Consider the following 24,270-nt stretch of genomic DNA (forward strand, 5'->3'; position numbering starts at 1 on the left):
TCAGCATTAATACCCCTATATCAACATCAATTTTATTTATATTATTTCCATTTGATGTGAACAACAATAGGACAACCCATTAGAATTTTAAAACAGGATCAAACAATTCATTCCAAATGCAACCACAATGTTCCTATACATCAATGTATATTATTGTAAACAATCAGTTTTTAAGAATAGTTTTAATATAACATACACTTCAGAGCTCTGACCTAGATTATAGAATTTATGGCTGATGATGCCTGCAATGACAGGTAAAACACGTACCATTATATGCTTAAACCTTAATATAATGATTGCACCATAGTTGTAAAGACTTGCAAAGTTTTGAATAGGTGGTTCTCAATAAATTGTTAATTTTTTAAATATAATGTTTGTTATAGCCTGATCTTTTGTCTACTTTAACCCTTCAGAGCTGGGAGCAACATTCGTTTGGTTTGCATGCCTATTCACTATAATTTGAGTTATTTAATATGACCGCACTCGAAGTCTGCTAGGAAGAAAAGTGATAATGAACAGCATGTGTGATGATAATTTAAGTGAGGCCGACGGTTCATCATCCAAAAGCGATACTGAGGTTATGGTTGATATAACTTGTGAAAAAGGCAAAAAATGACTGGATATGGGTAGCAGAGGGAAACAGTCCAATTGTTCGTTCATTTATCAGAAAGTGTGAAGTATCTGGAATGCTTCAGAATAACTACTACAATGCAGTGATGAATCTGGGGTTGCCAAGGGGGCATGCTAACTGTTACGTCCCCCTAACTACCTTTTAGGTTTTCAGAGATGCCGAGGTGCGAGAATTTAGCCCGCTTGGTGACCATGATCGTTAAGGCATTGAGGTCTCAATGATCTGACACCATTGTTAGCGAGATAGAAAAAACTTTCACCATTAGAATGTTGGCTGGCAGGGTAGGGGGGTGGTGTTATACAATTTCTAATCACCAGACCGCGTGCCGAAAGTCCGGATTCAATTCTGAAACTCTCTGCAGTGCTCAAATGGAGTGAGGGCATGTGACACTGTTGACAGCAATTCGTCCATCGGATGGGAATGTTAAGCCTTGAGCAGAACCCTTGGTGCTGCTCGACAGGAGTAGGCTAAGAGACGGCACCAGGTTTCACCCTCTCTCTTCATACTATCACATATCACATCAATCATTTCATCTTGTTAACTCCTCTGATGAGGTTGTCTTCAGAAAGAGCGTCTGGACATAAAAAAAACCCACCATGACAGATTCATCTCACCTCTCACCCAATCCCGTAGGGAAAAGAGACAAGGGTCGGACAAACTAATTGTATATAGACAAATAATCATCGCAGCTTAATTTTAGGAGAGAATTGAAGCAAATTGGCTTAAATCTGTGTTTTTATTTACAAGAAATTAATTAGACATAATGACATACTCCAGTAAAGTATAATTTGTTTTAACCTGATGAGTGCTACGCCTGCCTATAGACGGGCTGACGTGGCCGGTCCACCAGTGCTATGCCCGTCTATAGACGGTGCGCGACAATTTTAATTTTTTTGAGTTTCCCGGTTCATTTTCGAGTGCGAATTTTATCTGAGACATGTTCTGCCATCTGTTGGGCATTATGTAAAACCAGCTAATCAGAGATTATAGCTTTGAGAAGTAACTTACAGAGCTTTTTGTAGATGTCTGTGGAGTTCATCTGTGATGTAAACAAACATGGCGGAACAACAATTTAGTTGCTCTTGCAGCGATGTTATTTTGGATCACAGAATCTTTCAGTTATTAACCACAGCGGAAAGTGATGATGGGAGATATAATAATTTTAAGGAATTGTTAAGCGATTTTGCAAATAAGAGTGATAGAGAGAGTGTCGAAAATATTGTACATGAGAGAGAAACAGAGCCTCCTCCTAAACGAAAGAAGAAAAACACGGTGAGTACAAAAACTATTTTATCGCTAATTTCGTGGTGGATGGATTACTTTTCTTCACCAGAGTTTCAGGTAACTGTGACAGGCTCTGAGGGCGAGGTAGTGTTTGATGACAACCCGAAAATCATTGATTTTCTTAGAAACCTTTGTGCCAGTGGAGTTGGTGCAGATAGTTGAACAAATTGGCATCACAAGCAACCAGTAGAAAACATTTAACTATCACCACATTCCAGGTTTGGAAAGTATTTTAAAATATCAACTCATATACTTCTAAGAAGTTACATGTATTAGTTGCCTACAGATTTTAGGAAATAATATTATTTTGCGCTCTTCACTTTGTATAAAGATAATGCACGCATGGGCACATAAGTGTAATTTTGTTTTCTCTCAAAATAATATTGAACATAAGTGTACGATTTTCCATTTGCATTTAGATTTATAAACAACCAACATGCCTTTGCTGGCAGGATGTAGTGTTTGCAGTGCATTGTCTTCTGGTATGGGCTAGAATAAATTTGTTACCTTCATTGACCTGTCTCAGTCTCATCCATGGCTTTCACAATATGAAAGTGACCAAGGTATGAGCGATGCCAGTAATGCCATTCCTTATGCAGCCAGTCCCTGTTAAGAATGGTGTGAAAATATCGCTGATAGGGTCGGCTGGTGCAAGCATTTCAGCAGGCTTGGCAGACTGATATGTAATAGCAACTTCTGGCTCAGCGAGGAAAGCAATGGGAAACTACCTCACTCTTCACTTCCCTAGTATGCCTCTTCAGTGACATCTAGGCTATCAATGACAGCTGATGGTGGAGCTGTAGAGGATCAAACCAGCCTTCGGGCTGAATACCCAACATTCAACAAACAACCAACATTGGGAGATGGGAGTAGGGGTCACGGTTACAATGGAAACGTGGGCGGACCCAGTATGGTTGCCAAGGGGGCCTCCTAACTGCTACGTCAAATTAACTACCTTCTAGGTTATCGGAGATACCAATATAGTTGGTCCGTTATTATTTATTATTTATTTACATATTTTACGCCCACATTGGAGCACTGAAATCAATACATTTGAGTTAATTTCTTCTTCTTCTTCTCCCAGAACTTTTTCATCCTCTCCGACCTGGAAGCCCTTTGTGTGTCCGATATAGTATATTGTTTCCGTTCAACTGCTTTTAGTTTGAGACTTATGCTTTTGTTCTTCAAAATCCTCTTCTCTTTTCTGTCTTTGATTTGTTGCCGAGTTATACCCAATTCTTCCAAATCGTCCTGAACTTCTTTGAACCAATTATTATTGATTTTATTCTTCAAAAAGTAATCGAATAGTTGTTTCAATATCCTGGTGTCTGCTAATCTTGATATGTGACAGAAAAAGGAAATTCTTCTTTTACGCATTGTAGATATTATTGATTCACATTCACGATAGACAATGTTGTTAGGCAACAATCTCCACTGTCCATCAACTTGGTGTTTTTTATTAATAATTGTTCTAAGAATTCTTCTCTCAGTTTTCTGTAATTTGTCTGTTGTAGATTTTACATTTAATTTGAATAAAGTTTCACTAGCATAGGTTGCCTCTGGTTTAACTATGGAATTATAGTGTTTCAGCTTAGCGTTTATCGAAAGAGATTTTTTTTTATAGGTTGGCCAGGTAAGTCTTTGTGCTTGTTTAAATTTAGTTGTTCTGTGTTCTATTGCTTCTTTTTCATTTGTGTTCCATGTTATTATTTCCCCAAGATATTTGAATTTCTGAACAATTTTAATCTCTTTATTACTGTTCAGCTGAATAACTGGTAAATCAACTTTAAAAGTTGGCATCATTTCTGTTTTTTCAAATGAAATTTGTAATCCCATTTTTTTAGCTATAATTTCTAGTTGTTCAATTTGAAATTTAGCCTCTTCTATTGTATTTGCAAGTAATGCTAAATCGTCCGCAAAAGCAAGGCAGTTGAGTTTAATATTTCTACCGATCTTGATAGTTGGTTGGCATTTCTTGTTCCATTCACGCATAACCTTCTCCAATGCACAATTAAATAACAATGGTGAAAGTCCGTCTCCTTGTCGAAGTCCAGTTCTTATAGTGAATGATTCTGATAATTCACCTCTAAATTTAACTTTTGCGTTGGTCCGTTATATTATAAATTTTTTCACATCCTGAAACAACTTCCGAAATCGTAACACTATCAGGTAGTTCAACACACATACATGAGGTTATGGCCTATAATGTTTTAAGCCCCTAAAACTAATCAACAACAATATTGCGCTATTTTTAATTGGAAACCAATGAATGACCTTTGTGTATGCCCCCTTAAAACAACAATCAATATACTGTTAACTGATATTCTCCTCAGCTGCCACTTACCAGCACAAGAAGTATTAATGTCGATGTTCATAGACCTCCCAATACAGTAGACCTGTCCTGCCTAATTCTTGCTGTTATCGTCTCCTTGAAACTCGAGAGCCATTCCACAAAAGTACTGACCACATTCATGGGAGTGGTGGTGGTGGTGATTATTGTTTTAAGAGGAAGTACAACTAGGCAACCATCCTCTATATAACACTAATCAGAAGGAAAAGTTGAAGGGACCCGAAACTTCGAAAAATGAAGATATCGGTCAAAGAAAGACAAGGGCCACGAAGGGCATGAAAATTAAAGATTCCCTAGCCCTCACAAACCTAATACCGTCGGGGTCGGAAAAGGTGGTGGTGGTGATTTCTGTTTTAAGAGAAAGTACAACGAGGTAATCATCCTCTCTGAACAAATAAGTGGAAGAGAATTTTAAAATATAAAAACGAAATTATTTATTCTATAAAGTAATTTCGAAACGCAGTACAAAATAAAACAAAAAACAATTATAGGATTAGGTCGAAAGGATTACTAACGTATCAAAAGAGAACGTACGTTCCCTGAGTAACAGTACACTTGTAATTTATATACCCTTGATAAGTCCACTGTCGCACATAAAGCGGATGACGAGATCAGCAGTAGTCGCGTCATTGGCTAGTATGCGTTCGAGTGTTTCCTGCAGGCCGAGGCTCCGTCTTAGGCCAGATAGATCGGCGCACTCTCTGAGGATGTGGGCCACGGTGAATTCGGCACCACAAGAACACACTGGGGGGGGGGTCTTCCCTCTTTAGGAGATAAGAGTGCGTGGATCGTAAATGACCTATCCTCAGCCTGCAGAGTACTATGGCTTCTCTCCGTGAAGATCGGAAAGAGGACCGCCACACGGTAGTCGTCTTCTTAATTGCTCTCAGCTTGTTGGGAGTTTGGATATCTAGCCACTCCGATTCCCAGGACGCCAAGATGGTTCGACGTAGCTGAGAACAAATTTCCTTAGCAGGTACATTGACTGGTCTTGGAGGTAAAAATACAGCTTCCTTTGCAGCTTCATCTGCAAGTTCGTTTCCCGCAATCCCAACGTGGCTTGGAAGCCACGCGAATGTGATTCTGGTGCCAGCATCCCATAACCTGGTTAGAAGGTCATGTATCTGTCGCACCAGTGGGTGTTGCGAGAAACAGGTTTCAATAGACTCAGAGAGCTTAACGAATCGGTACACAACAGAAAGTGGCTTCTTTCGTCACGCAGTGCAAAGTGCAGAGCCTCTAAGATGGTGTAAAGTTCTGCAGTATACACGCTACATACTTTTGGGAGCGAGATCTTTGTGTTCATACCATCAATGACGAAAGAGCAACCAACATTATCTCCGATTTTTGAACCATCCGTGAAGATAAGTCTCGCAGCCAGATTTTGGTGAACAAAGTCCTGGAAATACCTCCGATAAACGGAGGAATCCGTGTTCACCTTGGGTCCACGTAGCAGATCTAGACGTATATCCGGTCGCGGAACCAACCACGGAGGTACCTCGCTAAGAGTTCTTTCAAGACAACCACCGATATCAATATTCAAATCATGACACAAGCTATCAATCCGAAACCCAACCGGCCGTGTGGCACTCGGCCGGTCTTGGTACCGCTGGTGGTATTGAGTACGATAGATGCATTGATAGCTTGGATGTAGCGGCATTTCACGAATTTTGGCAGCGTACGTGAGGAGTAACTGCTGCCTCCTTATCCGTAAGGGTGGAACTCCCGCTTCAGCGAGTAGGCTGGGAATGGGGCTAGTACGGAAAGCACCCGTTGTCAGCCTTACTCCACTATGGTGAACACTGTCTAAAAGGCTCAGCGTAGATTTTGATGCTGAGCCATAAGCCGCACTTCCATAGTCAATCCGGGAGAGGACCGTAGCCGTGTAAAATCGCAGCAGTACCACACGGTCAGCCCCCCACGAAGTGCCGCTGAGAAACTTAAGCATGTTAAGTCTCTTCATGCAGGCAACCTTCAACTGACGGATGAGGGGCTGCCACTAAGTCTCTTATCAAAATGGAGACCCAGGAATCTGCAGGTGTCAACCACTGGTAAGACACTGTTTCGCAAGCGGAGCTCTGGTTCGGGATGCACAGGCCGACGTCGACAGAAGTGTACAACAGAGGTTTTCGCTGCTGAAAATCGAAAACCGTGTTGCAGGGCCCATCTGTCGACTCGGTTAATAGCTTGCTGTAGCTGTCTCTCAGCAAACGCCACCCTTCCGGAGCTGTAATGTAGAGCTAAGTCGTCAACATACAGCGAAGGAATGACTGCGGGCCCAGCAGCGGCAACTATGCCGTTGATGGCGATTGCGAACAGCGTGACACTCAGTACCGATCCCTGAGGTACTCCATTTTCCTGAACGTAATATTGAGAAAATGCATTCCCTACTCGGACTCGAAAGAGACGGAGGGACATGAAGTTCTCAATAAACGTTGGCAAATTTCCCTGAAATCCCCACTGGTGTAGTGTGGAGAGAATCCCATATTGCCAGGTAGTGTCGTAAGCTTTCCCCAGGTCAAAAAACACGGCGACTAGGTGTTCCTTCCAGAGAAAGGCCTCCTGAATGGCGCTCCCCAGTCTGACCAGATGATCAGTGGCAGACCGATGAGAGCGAAAACCACACTGGTAGTTAGACAAGAGACCCTCCTTTTCCATGGCCCACACAAGACGCCGGTTAACCATTCTTTCAAATAGCTTACAGAGGCCATTTGTAAGACATATTGGCCTATAACTATCCAGAAGTTTTGGATCTTTACCTGGCTTGGGAATAGGTATCACAATTCCCTCACGCCATTGAGAAGGAAACACTCCCTCACTCCATATTCTATTGAATAGGGTGAGGATATCCTTGAGGCATCTGCCACTCAAATGCTTAAGCATTTGATTATGGATTTTGTCCGGACCAGGAGCCGTATCTCTGAATAGCGCGAGTGCACTCCGCAACTCCCACTCCGTGAAGGGCATGTTGTAGGGATGCGAAGCGCTAGAGGCAAAAGAGAGACGGTATGCCTCTGCTTCGCGCTTAATTGGGAGAAATGCAGGGTCGTATCTCCTAGAGCTGGACGTATCTGCGAAATGTGACGCGATGTGGTCGGCAATGACCGAAGGAATCGTAACTATATCTCCATTAATGGAGATTCCGGGTACTGAGGGCACATTCTGCACTCCGACAATACGGCAGAGTTTTGTCCACACTTGTGATGGCGGAGTATGTGCCGGGATGGATGACACATACTTTTCCCACGTAGATTCCTTACTTTCTCGAATAAAAAAACGGGCCTTCGCACGCAGTCGCTTAAATGTGATATGATTGGCCATCATAGGATTCCAACGATAATGCTTAAAAGCCCGTCGGCGATCACGTATGGCTGCTGCAATTTCGTCCTCCGTGGGACCTATTTCCGGCGACGAATACCGGATGAGGAAGGAATTGTTTCCTCTGCAGCAGCCAAAATTCCAGTAGTAATGGAAGAAACGTGGTCGTCAACAGATTCCAGCATATCATCAGCCATCACTGTGCATTTTGTAAATTCTGGCCAGTTTGCCCGCCGAAGTAACCAGCGCTTGGGTACTTCGGACTGTCTTTGATTCAAGAGAGACAGAATTATCGAGAAGTGGTCACTATCACAGAGGTCGTCATGTACTTGCCACCGTAGCAGGGGAACTTGCGCATGGCTGCACAGAGTGACATCCAGGTGTGAGAATGTGCCATGTGCGCTGCTGAAATGTGTCGGTTCCCCTGTATTAAGCACGCAAAGATCAAATAGGTTGATCAATCGCTTGAGCATCCTCCCCCTAGAACAGGACGGAGAATCCCATAGTACGTTACAGGCGTTCACGTCTCCCAACATGAGGAAAGGAGGAGGCAGCTGACTGATCAAATCTTGTAGTGCACGAATGTCAAGGTTATAATCCTGTGGAAAGTACACGTTGCAAACCGTTGTCATTACTGGCAACGGAGTGCGAACTGCAACTGCATCTAGCTGAGTACGGAGCGGTACTTCTTCGTTGAAGATGTCGGAGCGAACTAGGGTACGAACGCCCCCAGTTGCCGCGCCATCCACAGCTAATCTGTCTTTAGAATAAAGATGATATCCTCTCATAGTCGTCTAGTGGTCTCAAACGAGATTCCTGTAGACAGACTATGGAGGCCGCGTAGATGGATATCAATTGACGTAACTCAGCTAGGCGACAGTGATAACTACTGCAGTTCCACTGCAATAGTGCCATTGTGTGGATAGGTAAAGCCTCGAATTCAGAGCAATTTCTTGCCCTTCGTTCGGTCTATTACCTGCCAGGTTCCGCGCCTTTGTCGGTATCTTTATTGTCACAATCACCATCAACGACAATGACTGGTTCAGTCTCCATTGTCTCCTCAGAAGAAGGAGGCACGGTGACTGGACCCTCCGCGGACGGTGATCTCACTGTTCGGGAACAGTGGGCCTTCTTCCTGGGAGAAGTAGGTTCTCCAGAAAGTGAACGAACAAGAGGGTGTCGGGGCCTCTCGCTCTTGCCCACCGTTTCTCTCTTTTTTGGAGGAGAGCCGGCAGATGGCTTGCCGAATTTCTTCGGGGATCCAATGGACCCTGACTGAGTTGGAGAAGGCTTCTTCTCCAATTTCTTAAGGGAGCCCTGTGGCTTCCCTTTCTCCTCCTTTGTAATTTGGGCATTGGAAGGAGGACTGGAATTTCCAGCCCTATTTGGGGAACTGAAGATGCCTCACAGTAAGAGGCGAAACATGTCTCACATTTAAAAAAAATATGTTTTAACTTAAATGCCAACATCTTGTATTGAATAGGTGGAAATAAATATTAAATATTTTCCTATACATTTTATTCCATTTTGTTTGCGCAGCTGTTACCAAGGAGTCCCTCGTTTGTCAAATGAGAGTAGGACTCCGATTCTCCCATAGGTCCGAGGCTTGCTTAAGACGTTCTGAGCTCGGTAAAATCATGAACCAGGGTGCTACCCTACTTGCACATAGTCCAAGTGAGGATCACTCCTCGAATGTGTTGGGGACCACCGTTGGATTGGATAGTCCTGGCAGCCCGAGCACAAGAAGGGCCATGAGTCAGAATATGTCCGACATGCCCACTTCCACTCCATAGCAACTGGTATCCCGACTCTCAGGAGCACTTACTAGGCCACTTAGCCGTTGCCCACGGTTCGCAAACTAGGACATGACTACAGTAACCCACACCGTGAACCATATTTTGTTCTTTTTTTTTTTTTATGATGGTAAGTTTTAGTGAACAATGTGCAAACCTTTTATTGGGAAATTTTAAGAAGATTGCACAACAGTGTTTGTCAAAAAAGACCCGACTTGTGACAGACAGGAAAGTGGTTCGTCCACCACGATAATGCATCCGCACACAGAGCCATCTCTGTTAGACAGTTTTTGGCTAAAAATTGCTGGGTTCCACTGCCCCACATCTGATCTGGCTCCATGAGACATTTTCTTATTTCCACGCATTAAAGGACATCGATCTAACAACAACGAGGAGGTCAAGATAAAAATGAGGGAGGAGCTGGCAGCCATTTCTGAAGATGACTACAAAAAATGTTTCAAATAGTGGAATACTTGTAATGGAAAGTATTTCGAAGGGGATAAGGTTGTTTAGTAAAAAATTTGAAGAAATATAGCTTTTAATATTTTGGGGGGGTAACCCCTAGTACATTACCAATTGGGAGAAATCCAGAAGCTGGATTCATATTTTATTCTTTTCTTTCTAAAATTATATATTTCATACTTCAAACTCTCCAACTATTCAATTTTATCTCACTCACCAGCTCATCATCTTTGGTAGATTTCTTTGGCTCCATAACTAAGGGTGGATAGGGATGTCCCTCAGGCATAGATTTTAACATCTTCTCATAGATGTCATCAGAGAGTGGAAAAGTCCTTGATTCATACGGAGGAACCTAAAACAAACAATATAACTTTAAACAAAGTTACGCTGAATATTGGCCTTTTTTCAGTAGGATTATATTTGCGTTTTTCTACTTCATACAACAAAGAACTAGAAAGTTAATGAAGAGCTAGAATATATTAAGAATGATTATGGCCGATACATTTGTACCCGGTTTAGGCATGCAGAACAGGGTTGGTCAAATGCCAGGTGCCCAGCCGCCACAAAAAAAAAAAAAAAAAAAAAGGGGGGGGGGGGGGGGGCAGGTGCCTAAAGTTGATGATGACCGGCTCAGATCTAGAACATTTAGAATTTACAAAATCAGCGGAGGGTTATAGACATGTTAGGAGGAATGAATAACAATGAAGCAGTGATGAAAACTAATGAGATAAGAGGTAAGCAAGTGAATTTAATTTTGAAGCCTGGCTTATAGATCTCTTTCGGATTTGTCCAGCCCTGAAGTAGGATTAAATCTACCATGACATAAATGTGCTAGCCGACAACAAGAGTAGTGTTTCAACTAGAGTCTGCAAGCCCACTGCTCAGATATTCCCCTAGCTGTCAGTAAAAGCATAATATGGTTATACTCTGCTGTGCGTGTTTTTCCACACACAAAATGTAGCAAAACAAGACTTTTTGCAGATTTGAAGTAAGTGTACTTTCCATGCAAGCACAATCAGTTATTCCCATTTAACCCGAAAATGCTACAATTGTGTTTGGAGCGATAACATTTTCCACACCGATCCATCTTCACTGGCCTTGTCCTTCAGTCCACTTTGGAATACAGTAGAAGTCCGCTATAACGAGTATGGTAGATAACGAGAACCCCATTATAACAACAATGTTTGTACGTTCCTTCAATATTCCTGTATTAAACTGTGTATTATTCTTCAGTTACAGCAAGAGCCTCATCACCGACACATCCGTTATTACGAGCGATCAAGCGCGCACAATTTTTTCCGTTACTGATATTTATGCGCCCCAGCAATTATATTACAGGCGATCGATCATCTTCGGTATCGTTTCCTCGCCATGTCCACTAGGGAGTTCTCTAGTCGACATTCAGAGGCGATGTCAGAGTCTATTATTAATACCCGTCGACTTCTGTTTCATTAAAAAAATTCGAAATGAAAGAGAACTTTTTTCGTAATATATGGGTAAATAAAATGTCCAATAACAGTTGTTAACTCGTTAAAAATAAAGGCTGAATAAATGATCGCTTAATTTTAATGATAAATACTGCAATTGGGAACATGCATCATTTTCAAAAATATTTTTTTTGAAAAGTACACCAACGAAATAGTACGTAAACGTATTACATTGTGGTATGTTGCCTTGTTTTCTACCATTAAAAAAATATTTAATAGTGCATTTCCGCAAGGCGAGTGAAACGGCCTCTGACGTAAGCGGCGCGCTGTGACGTCACGATCCAGTACCGCATGGAGCTCTACCAGCCGTTGTGCATCAGCCGTTGCTAAAAGCCGATTGTTTATTATTCATGATCGCGAATAACTTCAAAATGGCAGAAGAAAGGTTCAAAACAGCACAATCAGACAATCTATCATGTGTAAATGTCATCATTCTTGAAAAATAGTGACTTTTGTGGCCGCAGATATTCGCGGATAACAAGCAAGTTTGTATGTGGCGTCTTTTATATACGTGCAATGTACTTTAACCCATAGTATTAGGATAACACCGAACCTGGACAGATATCACATCACTTTCAACATTTCCTTCTAGACTGATTCCCCTATTAAAGAATAACATTATATTTTCGGGCTTTCAGCATTAGTAAAGTAAGAAATCGGATTTCAGCACTAACATAAACATATAGGTAGCATTATAGTACTAGTCCGCTTCTGTGGTGTAGTGGTTAATGCGTGCCACTCCCGGAGGCCCGGTTTCGATTCCCGGCTCTGCCATGAAAGTTGAAAACAAATAGTACGAGGGCTGAAACGGGGTCTACTCAGCCTCGGGAGGTCAACTGAGTAGAAGGGTTTCGAATCCCACCTCAGCCATCCTCGAAGTGGTTTTTCGTATTTCCCTCCTTCTCCTCCAGGCACCTAAGGCCACGGCCGTTTCCTTCCCTCTTCCTTGTCTATCCCTTCCGATCCTCCCATCCTCCAACAAGGCCCCTGTTGAGTATAACAGGTGAGGCCGCCTGGGCGAGGTAATGGCCCTCCTCACCAGTTGCATCACCATACTCAAAGTCTCACGTTCCAGGACACTGTCCTTGAAGTGGTAGAGGTGAAATCCCTCGCTGAGTTCGAGAGAAAACCATCCCTGAAGGATAAACTGATTAAGAAAGAAAGAAAGAAGGAAAGAAAGATCATAGTACTATAGGGCTATAATCTATCATTCCCAAAAAATATATATATTTATGGTTGGGACAACTGGCCTACCCACTTCCGGGGCCCATGAAAGAGAATTAAATATCTTTGTGGAGGGAAAAAGTTAAACATGATAAAGATAAATATGACTTCATCTAGTTTTCACAAGTCGGGCTGAGTGGTTCAGACTGTTGAGGTGCTGGCCTTCTGACCCCAACTTGGCAGGTTCGATCCTGGTTCAGTCCGGTGGTAGTTGAAGGTGCTCAAATACGTCAGCCTCGTGTCGGTAGATTTACTGGCACGTAAAATAACTCCTGCAGGACTAAATTCTTGCACATCGGCGTCTCCGAAAATCGTAGAAGTAGTTAGCGGGGCGTGAAGCCAATAACATTAATTACATTTGGCTTTTAACAAGCTGAGCATATCAGGAAAGAAAAGTGTCCTGGTGACATTTTAGTCGCTCAATACAGGAATGTCTTTGGGTGCTGTGACTTGTTTTTGTTTTGCTGTTTGCTTTACGTCACACCGTCACATATAGGTCTTATGGCGACGATGGGACAGGAAAGGCCTAGGAATGGGAACAAAGCGGCCGTGGCCTTAGGTACAGCCTCAGCATTTGCCTGGTGTGAAAATGGGAAACCACGGAAAACCATCTTCAGGGCTGCCGGCAGTGGGGTTCAAAACCCACTATCTCCCGGATGCGAGCTCACAGTTGCGCGCTCCTAACCGCACGGCCAACTCGCGCGGTATTTTTACCCTTCGGTTTATTGACTTGGCTTGTATAACCTAAAACTTAGGCTAAGTTGGATAATATTTTAAACACCTACATTACTATTTTCACCTGTGTGCAATTATGTTATTTATTTCTTTAATTTTATGATAATTATTATAATTGAGCATTGTTAACTTATAAGACCCCAACAGACAAGCATTGGTTTTGTGTAGAGTTATACATTTGTTAAATTCACGTTGTTTCCTTACATGATGTACACGCCTATTCTTTGTTACATTATAGAGTATTTAGATATAGCCTAAATTTCTTTACCAATTAAGCTCTTCAATAAAGACATACATAACTGTCCCATGCCAAGATATATTGGTAGAATTAGAGCTGTCAAAATGGTTCATAACCCCTTTGATTTATCTTGACATGGATCACCCAAAACATAGGTTAGGTTTGGAGAATACTTTAATAATCAGCATTATTTAATGCACTGTTTATTACTTTCATATTCCAAGATGTAAATGAAGCATTTAAATAAAGCATCATACAGTAAAATTTAAAGTTTTACCACTAGAACAGCTGACATGGAAAAGTGATTTGAAAATTCAAACAAATTCATCTTACGTTAAAATCTTAAAAAAAATAAACTGTAGACTTTTCCGATATATCACCAGCATTTCTCCAGCTCGCCAAAATCCATTTCTCCCAAGTTTTAGCGTCTCTGGAACGTTTATAAACAATTTGTTTGGTATGGTATGCGATGTGCTATTGCACATCGGAACTCTATAGTACACCATTTATAAGTTTTCTGCCTCAATGTCTGCGCAGGATTCATTTTAAGTCTAAAATATACCACTCAGATTATTATCCAATGCATAGACCTCGAATTTAACCATGCTAGACACTAACGTAAAGTAGAAATACGCGAAGTGTATCCTGCTTCTCACAGCACACTATGTGTTATCTCGTCTGCTAATTCAGTCAACCTGTACGATGACGTCAGGCCAATGAGATCGCGTACTTGCGTGACGTGACATTTTCGTAGATTTTTATCATGTTTGGAGTTATTATTTGTACATTCTGATCACATTTTTGAATTCTGCATGCAATTTGGAATCAGATTAGCATATTTTAAATTAAAACCCCGGATCATGCATGTTCCCTATTAAGTAAGAATGGGATACACCTCATGATATGGCAGAGTGCATCATTGATTTCAGATGTTAGTTTATATTTTCTCGCGCCTGTTAAATTACGGAAAGGCTATTATCACGTACATTTAAAACGAGAAGTTTATCATTTCTCTACTGGCTCTCAAAGTATGTTTTCATCATACGTATAGTACAATTAACCCTCGAAGTGCTATCGTCTCACTACGAGACGATTCGGATCCCGGCTTAAGTGCTATGGTCTCGCAGTGAGATGATTCGTAAAATCGATATAACAACTCCTAAAATTGGTATAACAATCGATTTTAGGAATATCCTCGCTGCGAAATGAAATTCTCCATCTGGTAAGAAGTGCAAGTTGGTCTTTGTTTGGGGAAATAAAGCAGTAAGCAGCGAATCTTGTCAGCTGTGAACTGGTCTTTTGTTTACGTCTGCTCAAACTGCGCTGTTGATTCGCATGTTTGAAGTTATTGTTTGCTAGTCGATTTATGATTATTGTGTGGCTAGTTTACTCTATTTTAATTGGTTTATTTTATTTAATGATTATTATAATATAACCATGAGTGAATTAAGTGGTTCTAGTGCAATTAGAGAAGCATTGGAGGAGCTTGGAGTGATGAAAGTGAAGACGACATTGGTAATGTAGAAGATTTTCCTGATGATTTATCATTAGACGACTTTTCTTCTGGAAGTGGGGAAGAATATGACCTAATTTAGATACCCGTGACTATAGTGATGTAGACAATCCAAACGTGCAAACCATACCAGGCACATCTAGACCTAATGGCCCACCATACAGACTCTCTCCGAGTATTTTTACCTGTGACTTTTTTATTATTCATTGAAGCTTATATTATTATATATTATTGTGCATGTAATGAAATTTGGCACCTTTTGTATATCTTGGAATTTAATTTCAGATAATGTAGTTCTTGTTACCAACCTCAAAAATTGGAATATTAAAAAAAAAAAATTAAAGTATGACTAAATCATCCATTATACTTTTACTGGATACTTGTAAGTAAAGCAGCTTACTATTATCTTATTCTCTAATTCTTCCTGAATAAATTGATTTATAATATGCCATATGTAGTTACGAATTTGTATTTATTATAATTTTTTTTAAACACATATCTGTACGCTGCCATAAGAATGCTCAGCACTTAAGAGTGAAACCATCAGCACTTGGAGGGTTAAGTTGGATTGGTGACGCTGTTTGAATAAGAAAACTGAAACGTTAGCCACAAAATGTAATCGATCGTCTTCGGTATGGAATGGTTTTCTCACTATGAGCATTTGCGAGCTCTCTCGTCGACATTTGAAAGCGATTCGAAGTAGATTAGTAATACCCGTTAACTGCTGTTCCCTAAAAGATATTAAAAATGAAAGAGGATAACACGTTTTCGTAATAAATGCGTAAATAACATGCCTCATAGCAGTTAACTCGTTAAAAATAAAGACAGAAGTAAACAATCTCTTAATTTTAATGTTATATACCGATATTATACTCCGCACAGCCTTTCTTCTAAGTTAAAGTTTCGCAAAACAAATGAGCATCACCTTTCCTCTGTTGCCAGTGCACTACACCCGCGATAACAGCTGATGCAATACGACCGCGGTAAACAGCCCTTGTAAAATGTAATACCGTACTCGGAAAAACTAATGAATATGGATTGAAAATAAATTCACAAAAACTAAATAAATATGAATGCCAGATTGGGATTGGTTGGATGCCTATGCTTCAGCGCATAATCACCAGAGCCAAAATCTGCCAAAACGTCAATTTAGAAGTAGAGCGGTGCGGAGTATAAGTAAGAATGTTACACACCTCAAAATACTGCAGAGTACATCGCTAATTTCAGAGGATAGCTTATATTTTCTCGCGTCTAGGTAAATTAAGGAAAGGCTATCCCATGTCAATTTTTAACGAGATTATCATTTCTCTACATGCATTTGAAATACGTTTTCATGTAACATATACGGTTAGGTTAGGCGACGCCGTTTGAAGAAGAAAACTGAAATGTTTGCCACAGAAGCCTCTTGAGTGATACCGTATTTCTGCAAATCCAAGACAACGGTTTTTTCTCGGAATCTCATGTGAAAAACCAAGGGCCGTCTTGCATTCGCCGCCTAACAGTAATGAACACCACTGGCAACTACTGCAGTAACAACGCTGCTTCTTTTCACACACTGTGCACGCGCGCACACAAGCCACAAGTACGCTTCCCCTCCACCCCCTACATTACGTAACCGGCAGCACAGCGACTAGTAGCAGCGAGCACAAGGTCATTGACAGCAGAGAGTAGAACACGTTTGTTTTTCAAACTAGCACAAGTATATATTGAGAGCAAGGTTAAAATTTGACAACAAGACGAACTGAAGTAAGTAAAATACAATTCTCTGAACATCTAAGATATTGTCCTTTTTTTAATAAAACACGTCGCTAAAGGTTGGTTGTTAGTTTGTTTATTTAAAGGAATTTGACGGTTAGAAAACGAGCAGACCACCATGCAACCAATAGCAAAATAGCAACAAGGAGGGAAGGAGGACATATTGTTTGGGTTCAGACAAACATCACATCATTTCAATTTGCGGATAAATTAAAGAAATGAAGTAGACCTAAATGAAAATTCTCCAAATATCTGAGTCGTCGTTTCTTTTTAGTAAAAAGTCTCTAAATTTTGTTTGGTTTTGTTTATTTAAGGAATTGGAAGAGAGTAAGAGGAGACAATTCTGATTCATAAGAAGTCCAGAAAATTAAAGCAGACGTTAAGAAAGAAGAGAAAAGAAATATTTTTATTTTTAAAAAAAGACTAACTTCATAAATGTAGTTTATTAATTTAATACAAAATGGCTATTTATTATTGTTCTTTTATAATTCAGGATAGAGACTAATTTTATAGATTTTATAGAAGATGAAGAAAGAGTTACTATTTTCAGATATTAATAAGGACATAAATTAACATAGAAGAGATTAATTTAATTAGATTTTATCATTTATGATTGGTAACATTCTGATAAAATATGTGACAAAGGACAATGTAAATAGGCTGAAGAAAAAACTTAAGAGTAATATTGTAACTAATTTAAAATTCATATATTTTAATATGTAATTGAAATATGATACCAATGAACCATAGTCCTAAGATAATTAGTATTTATTTTTTTTTTGCTAGGGGCTTTACGTCGCACCGACACAGATAGGTCTTATAGCGACGATGGGATAGGAAAGGCCTAGGAATGGGAAGGAAGCGGCCGTGGCCTTAATTAAGGTACAGCCCCAGCATTTGCCTGGTGTGAAAATGGGAAACCACGGAAAACCATTTTCAGGGCTGCCGATAGTGGGATTCGAACCTACTATCTCCCGGATGCAAGCTCACAGCCGCGCGCCTCTACACGCACGGCCAACTCGCCCGGTATAATTAGTATTTGGCACCGCTGAGGAAGAGAGCGGAGGCTCTCGAAACATGTACATGTACGGTAATTAAATAGAATAAAGTGTATAAAATATTGACAAGGCGGAAAATTATTTTATAGAAATTCACACAAAACTCATTGACAATAAATGACCGCCTCTTTATTACACATCGTCCGGTTGGATAGTGCCTATGAGCAACGTCACTGGATCTCGAGAAATAGTGAAAGAGAGAACGATGTTCTATTAGCCTCTACAAAAACATTTCTCAAATCTGCAGAATAGCATCAAAACATGCAAGCCTTAAAATTCTTAGAAAAGCCACGGCTACCAAGTAGCGGAGTTATAACGCGTCTATATTGTACCTGACACTTAGTAAAATTAAGTTTTAAAGACGGCAGGAATATTTTCGTGATGAACTGTCATATTGTAAAGATACGTGGAACAGGTGTTGCTGGCAAATTTTCAACGGGTTCTCGTCAATATTATGATGCCAATTTTAAGCTATTGGTTATTAAACACTCGGAAATGTAGAGTGATTGTTCAGCCGCAAGAAAATACGGCACAGGCCTAACTAAAGCCAATGTTCGGTGTTAGCTTGAAGACAAAGATAGCTTAAAAATGCGTACTGTACAAAAAAAAGCATTCAGTGGCCCGCAACAAGGACGCTTTAAAGAAGTCAAAGATAAAATTGTGAGGTATGTGCACGAAAAACGCTAAGGCAGAATTGCCATACCGTGGCTCAATAAACTAGTTCGTTGACCTTCAACGTCCACAATTAGGCCTGTACATCGCTAATCGCTGAAGTTGGCTGAACCCGGCAAGCGAGACGTGTGTGTGGCGGCAGCCAGTTATATCTGATGCCGGGTTAACGTAACAGTTTTATATTATACAAGAATATTTTCCTGATGGATCGTCGTATTGTAGAGACATGTGAAATAGGTATTGCCAGCAAATTTCCAATGGGTTCTCTTCGATATTATGCCAATTTTAAGTTAATGGTTATTAAACCCGCTGAAATAAAGAATAATTGTGCAGCCGAAAAAAATACTGCATAACTAAAGCCAATGTACGGCATCTAAAACTAGTCTAAAATGCGTACTGTATAAGAAATGCATTCATATGATTTTACAAAGCACTTTTTAAGTCTGATTTAAATTTTTGAAAAAACAAAGTGGGGGGTCGTCTTGGATTCGGAGAAATACGGTACTATAATTTTTTCAGAATGAAATTAAACACGTACGTTCACATAGTATCAGATTTTGAAAAATAACTAACTAGTAAGCCGGAGTGTGGATATTATCCACGAAATTGAAAGTTTTGAATAAACTGATTGCCGTTTCATACTGATTTAATGTGTATGGTGGTTTTCCCGACTTTTACAAAAAAATCGGATATAACGAGAGCCCACTACAGCGAGTAAATTTTTCACTGTTATGAATTCTCGCTATAACGAACTTCTACTGTACTTCAAAATACTGCTTTTTTTTTTTTTTCTTTCCTAGAAGACAGCAGTACAGTAGTTATACTATGCATTCTGGTTTGCTGGTGGAAAAAGATGAAAATGTATAGTGATCAAGTGCTAACCGAAGGTAGTTCTTGCGCAGGAACTAAAGAAACTACATAATTATTCTAAACTAATGCAAGAAGCTACAACAACATTAACCCCTCAGCGTCGCAGCCGTTTAAAGAGCTTCCTATCCCGCGGCCGGATGAGATTTCAACTACGCGCGACTGAAATACATCGATTCACTTAAAGCGTTACTACTAGTATAAGAGTGGCCCGATATTCACGAAATTTGGAATTCCTTATGGTAGAACTATGTACATGAAGATAATTACATAATTGTTTCACATTTCCTTAGTAATTTAGTTCCGTGTGATAGAGTTCGAAGAACTCTTCGAGACAGAGACCCAAGGCACACTCCTGGCAGCAGTACACCGATGTCTTCTTTTCACCGTGTTTTGAACACGCGATACGTCTCTGAGGTTTGGATTTCTCACTCTTGGGTGCTAATTTCCTGATAAAACGTTATTTCCTGCAACCTTGGAACTGTATTATCTGATGCGCGCCGGCCTTGAATATTTCGTTTCCCGCCCGAGAAGCGTATTTTGTACTACGTAAACAAACCTTCCATCAGCTGAAACTGATAAGATAACTGCTCAATGTTTGTCCCTGTGACTTGTCTAAATATTATTGGAGAATCTAGGAATCATAATTCACTGTTGAAAGCTTCCCTTTGACCTGTATGCGTATCTATAGCCTCCTGCACGAAATTTCCAAGTACTGGTTCCTCCTCATCGTCACTCTCATCATTTACCACTGCTACATAATCTATTTCATTATCACTACTGCTAATACTGCCACTACTACTTCCGACTAAACTTTCATTTGAATTATACAATATTTCAAGCACGCTACACTCAGCAGGAGCTAGCCATTGAGTGCGGTGCGTCACACAAGCTGATGAAGCTGCAGCGGGACCGAAAGCGGCAGGACGAAACTGAATGAGGGGAATAACATTTATGACGAATCAAAACAACTCGATACATATTTCAGATTAAAAGGTCGATACATCGTCTTTCAAACGAGATATATACCATGCAAACTGCTTCTCGTGTCGTATGACAGAAAGCAGCACTAACTGATGCCTATACAGAGTACTCGTAGAGAGTTACGAAAAGACTACAAGCTGAGAAATAAAGACAAATATAATAAATAAACCGCACTCTTAATACAAAATTAGAGCAAAGAACATCACACGAAAAGACAAACTTCTCAGATCATCATTTCTTTATTTTATTCTGTGGGAAAGAATGAAGCAAACGGACTATTAAAAAAGCAGGGATTGGTGCTCAGACATAATTGACATACTTATCCTTGCAAAAATAGCTACACTTTAACAATTTTCAATACTTATTTAGAACGCTGATAAACCCGAAAATGTCTTCTTGGAAACAAAGCAATTTGCATATCCATAACACCAGAACTCTTCGCGCTATAGCCGTAAATGCGAAACCATGTATGGGTCTATACCACGTATAGAGGTCGGCGCTGAGGGGTTAAGGAAGGTTTCAATACAAAAGCTGTAGACCTGCTCTTATAAGAATTTTTATAACTGGCTTTACATCGCACCAACATAGATAGGTCTTACGGCAACAAGGGGACAGAAAAAGGCTAGGAGGGGGAAGGAAGTGGCCATGTCCTTAGTTAAGGTACAGTCCCAGCATTTGCCTGGTGTTCAAACGGGAAACCACAGAAAACCATATTCAGGGCTGCTGACCGTGGGGTTCGAACGCACTGTCTCCTGAATGCAACAAGAATATCATCACAGCAGTTAAGAGTAAATAATTGTACTTGCCTCCACAACATGCTCCGGTGTTCCACATTGCACATCTTCACGGTCTTTCGCCCAACGTGACTGAGATACTGTGCGTCGTCGTGATCCCAGAGGCAGGCATGAAGTGTCACACTCTTGATTTATGGGCAAGGGAGTGGCGGGAGGTGAAGTGAGAGGGGACCCTCCGGCTTCAATATGGTGGTCCAACATGTTGTTTGGCGACATGGGATCTGGAACAATCACAATAAAAATCTTTCATTGAACAAAGATGTGAAGTAAAGACAAAAGTTTTAAAAATTTTCCATTTTTCCTGTGTCAGGGGCGGCCCAACATGCACCTTTACCTGTTGTATTACCATGTTTTGCATCACCTGCGTGACTATTACATACAATATAAACTCCTGTTATCAAGTTTTGATTGTTTCTTATGTCACAATCTGGCAAAGGAAAACCTGAATTGCATCCATATGCCGGATAAATTGCACATTCCGTAATCTAAGTTTTGTAATCTTTTAACAACTTAGCCAAAGAAACAGCGTAAATGAATACAGATGAGATTTGCAATTTGCTCAATGAATTGAGTAAAGATCTTGTGACTAGTTTATTGAGCCTGGAAGTTCTCACCTCAAATTCCAATGACTCAGCCAGTGAAATCAATACTGAAGATTACCTTAGGTCTAATAATGATGGATGCATTTGTTGGACAGCACATGGATCTGGTAAAGAGCTTAAGGTGGTAACTTTCCGCAATTTGTTTTCTGGACACACATTAGTGTAAAATTAGATCAGAACTAAGAGAAGTCCACAAAATTCCTAAATATTCCTTCAAGATGCAATACTTCGAGAAATGTTTGAGACTGTATGCAGTGAAAACATTTTAAACATTCTGATGATGAAAAATATTTTCAACAAACAAGGCTCAAACCAGCTAACAATGGTGCGAGACTATGTAGACTTCAGGTGATTACGATCACGGCCACCAGATAGGCTACTCCACTCTCTGCTTATAGGTACAGATATTGTGTTTTCATACCCCAGAGTGGAAGAAAATTATTCACTCATTTCACTGAAAGAAAGTATTTTTCACTAAAATGTTCAAGTGTTATGGTCCTCATAGCATTGTTCTTGTAACCCATATCTTGTACCAGTTTAAGTATCTCAAATGTTCCTCTTTTCTCAATAAATCTGTGGAAGGCAACAGAAGTCGGATGTGCAAAGTTCAAACTCGTGCCGATAGGTATAGCTGTGTTATTACGTTGCCATGGCAAATGTAAGACAATAACTTCATTGACAGAAACATTTTTCTTAACAAATTCGCGCCCATCATCTGAGCGGCTATTTAAAGGGCTGGCCCAGCTATTCCAGCTGTTAGTGGCAGAGCAAACAACAACGAATTCTTTTCACAATAAGTTCTAAACTAAACAAGATATGGAAACAAAATTTTCCATATACCTTAATGAAGTCCTCTAATATCTCTGTGGGGTGTGGTAGGTAATGTCACACTTTCCTGGGTGAATGGGAACACTACACATTCCAAAAAATAGCGCGTTTCACTAATAATTTTATTTTTGAAGCACACTTTGCACCTTCTTCAGGGGAACTTGTCTATATTTGACGGTGGAAACTTTAAGGGAATATGCTCTTTTCTCTTCCCATCTAACCTAAATGATGGATCCTTGGCCGGTGCCCTTTTTGGCGGCAAAATTGCAGGACGTTGACTTGGAGCTGATGACGTAGATGGAGCTGAGATTTCGGAGAGAGGTGACTGTACTTGTATGTCGGGTTCACTTTTTACCCTGTTTGAGAATTGCCTGGTGCTCCTTTAGATCTTTTGCTACACCCCTATTTGACTGTATTGTTCCACATACAGCAGTGTTCTGTTCCCATAATTGTTTCGCGAGTCCAACGCTATTTGTAATAATTGTCCATATAGACTGTATACCCCTGGCCAAGATAATTTTCAAGCAGCTGAAAACAGTGCTTTGTAAATTCGCATCACTTGCAATATTCATATTGTCCCTACAAGCCATGGTTATACTTCAGAACGTGATTATACACATGCTTGTGCAATCACAAACCAACTACGCAGCTAGTTGTGCGAGCGCTAGGCTACCTTCAGAAACAAAACAAAGAAAGTGCATTGGGAGGGAAAATCGCCGTGGCCATGTGGTTTCTGGTGAGTAGAAGCATTCATAAGGGTATTACTTTCATCTCTCTCGCACGTATTTGTGATCAAAGTAGACCCCAGGTGCATAGGAACGGCTCCAGTTCAAGGTTGCGCTTATCCAGGTTAACTCGGATTCGGTCCACAGCAGGGTCACGCGCTATAGGCAATAACTCGGATACGGGCGTGAATATGTTAAGTACAAAAGTCGTGGTCGTAAGAGGCTCATTGTATTTTTCTTCTAAAACACATAACCTAACTATAATGGTTTCCAATTTCAGTTGTTGAAACATTGTTTTCTCAATAAACCTGTGAATGACAGAATAAGGGATTTTATAATGTATCGATTATAACTCATTATAACATTTGTAACTCATTCTCTCTGCTAATGTTTAAAATGCAACACTTTATCTAAAATTCTTTTTATTATATAAAAATGTAAAGATTCACGACGGTATGTAATATTCAGATTGTATAATCTAATGCAGCTTAAGAAAGCCAAAATAGGCTGAAACATGACCTGATTTTTGCAATTCTAAGTGTAATTAAAATAATATTGCACTGACTAGGTGGACAAATCAACTTCGATTTCATTATATTGTAAATGGAATCCCAATGAATTTGATTATATTTCCCATTCAGAAGTTAGAAATTAATTCTGTGTTGAGTAATTCAGTGAATGGTAGCGAATATTTGTCGCATCTTAGCCTACCTACGGATTAGGAACATAATCGTGTAAAGTCGATTAACGTAGTGCTTATTGTCTTGTGGTACCACACTTATAGACACTGAAATATATTCGAAATTGCGTACTATAACAAAGACAAAGATAAATCCAGGAAGTGGACAGGCATCCAAATATTTCAGCGATGGCGTGTACGACAAAACTCGCACCTTCGAGTTTCGACTTGAGTCGACTGAAGCAAATCTAAGCGTTGTCACATTCAAGAT

General features: G+C 40.3%; 1 protein-coding gene across 4 annotated transcripts in view; it reads right to left on the reverse strand.

Annotated features, from left to right (window-relative positions):
* The window catches only part of nsl1 (non-specific lethal 1), a 337,743-nt gene that overhangs the window by 13,139 nt on the left and 300,334 nt on the right, over positions 1 to 24,270 (reverse strand). For all 4 annotated transcript variants that reach the window (XM_067156327.2, XM_067156326.2, XM_067156329.2 and 1 more), the window contains 2 exons: positions 21,178 to 21,386; positions 10,056 to 10,190 (listed from right to left, as the gene is read on the reverse strand). In XM_067156327.2, the coding sequence (XP_067012428.2) occupies positions 10,056 to 10,190; positions 21,178 to 21,386 (344 nt within the window). The remainder of the gene's footprint in view (positions 1 to 10,055; positions 10,191 to 21,177; positions 21,387 to 24,270) is intronic.

The sequence above is a fragment of the Anabrus simplex genome, chromosome 12, assembly GCF_040414725.1.
Source record: "Anabrus simplex isolate iqAnaSimp1 chromosome 12, ASM4041472v1, whole genome shotgun sequence".
Classification (NCBI taxonomy): Eukaryota; Metazoa; Arthropoda; class Insecta; order Orthoptera; family Tettigoniidae; genus Anabrus; species Anabrus simplex.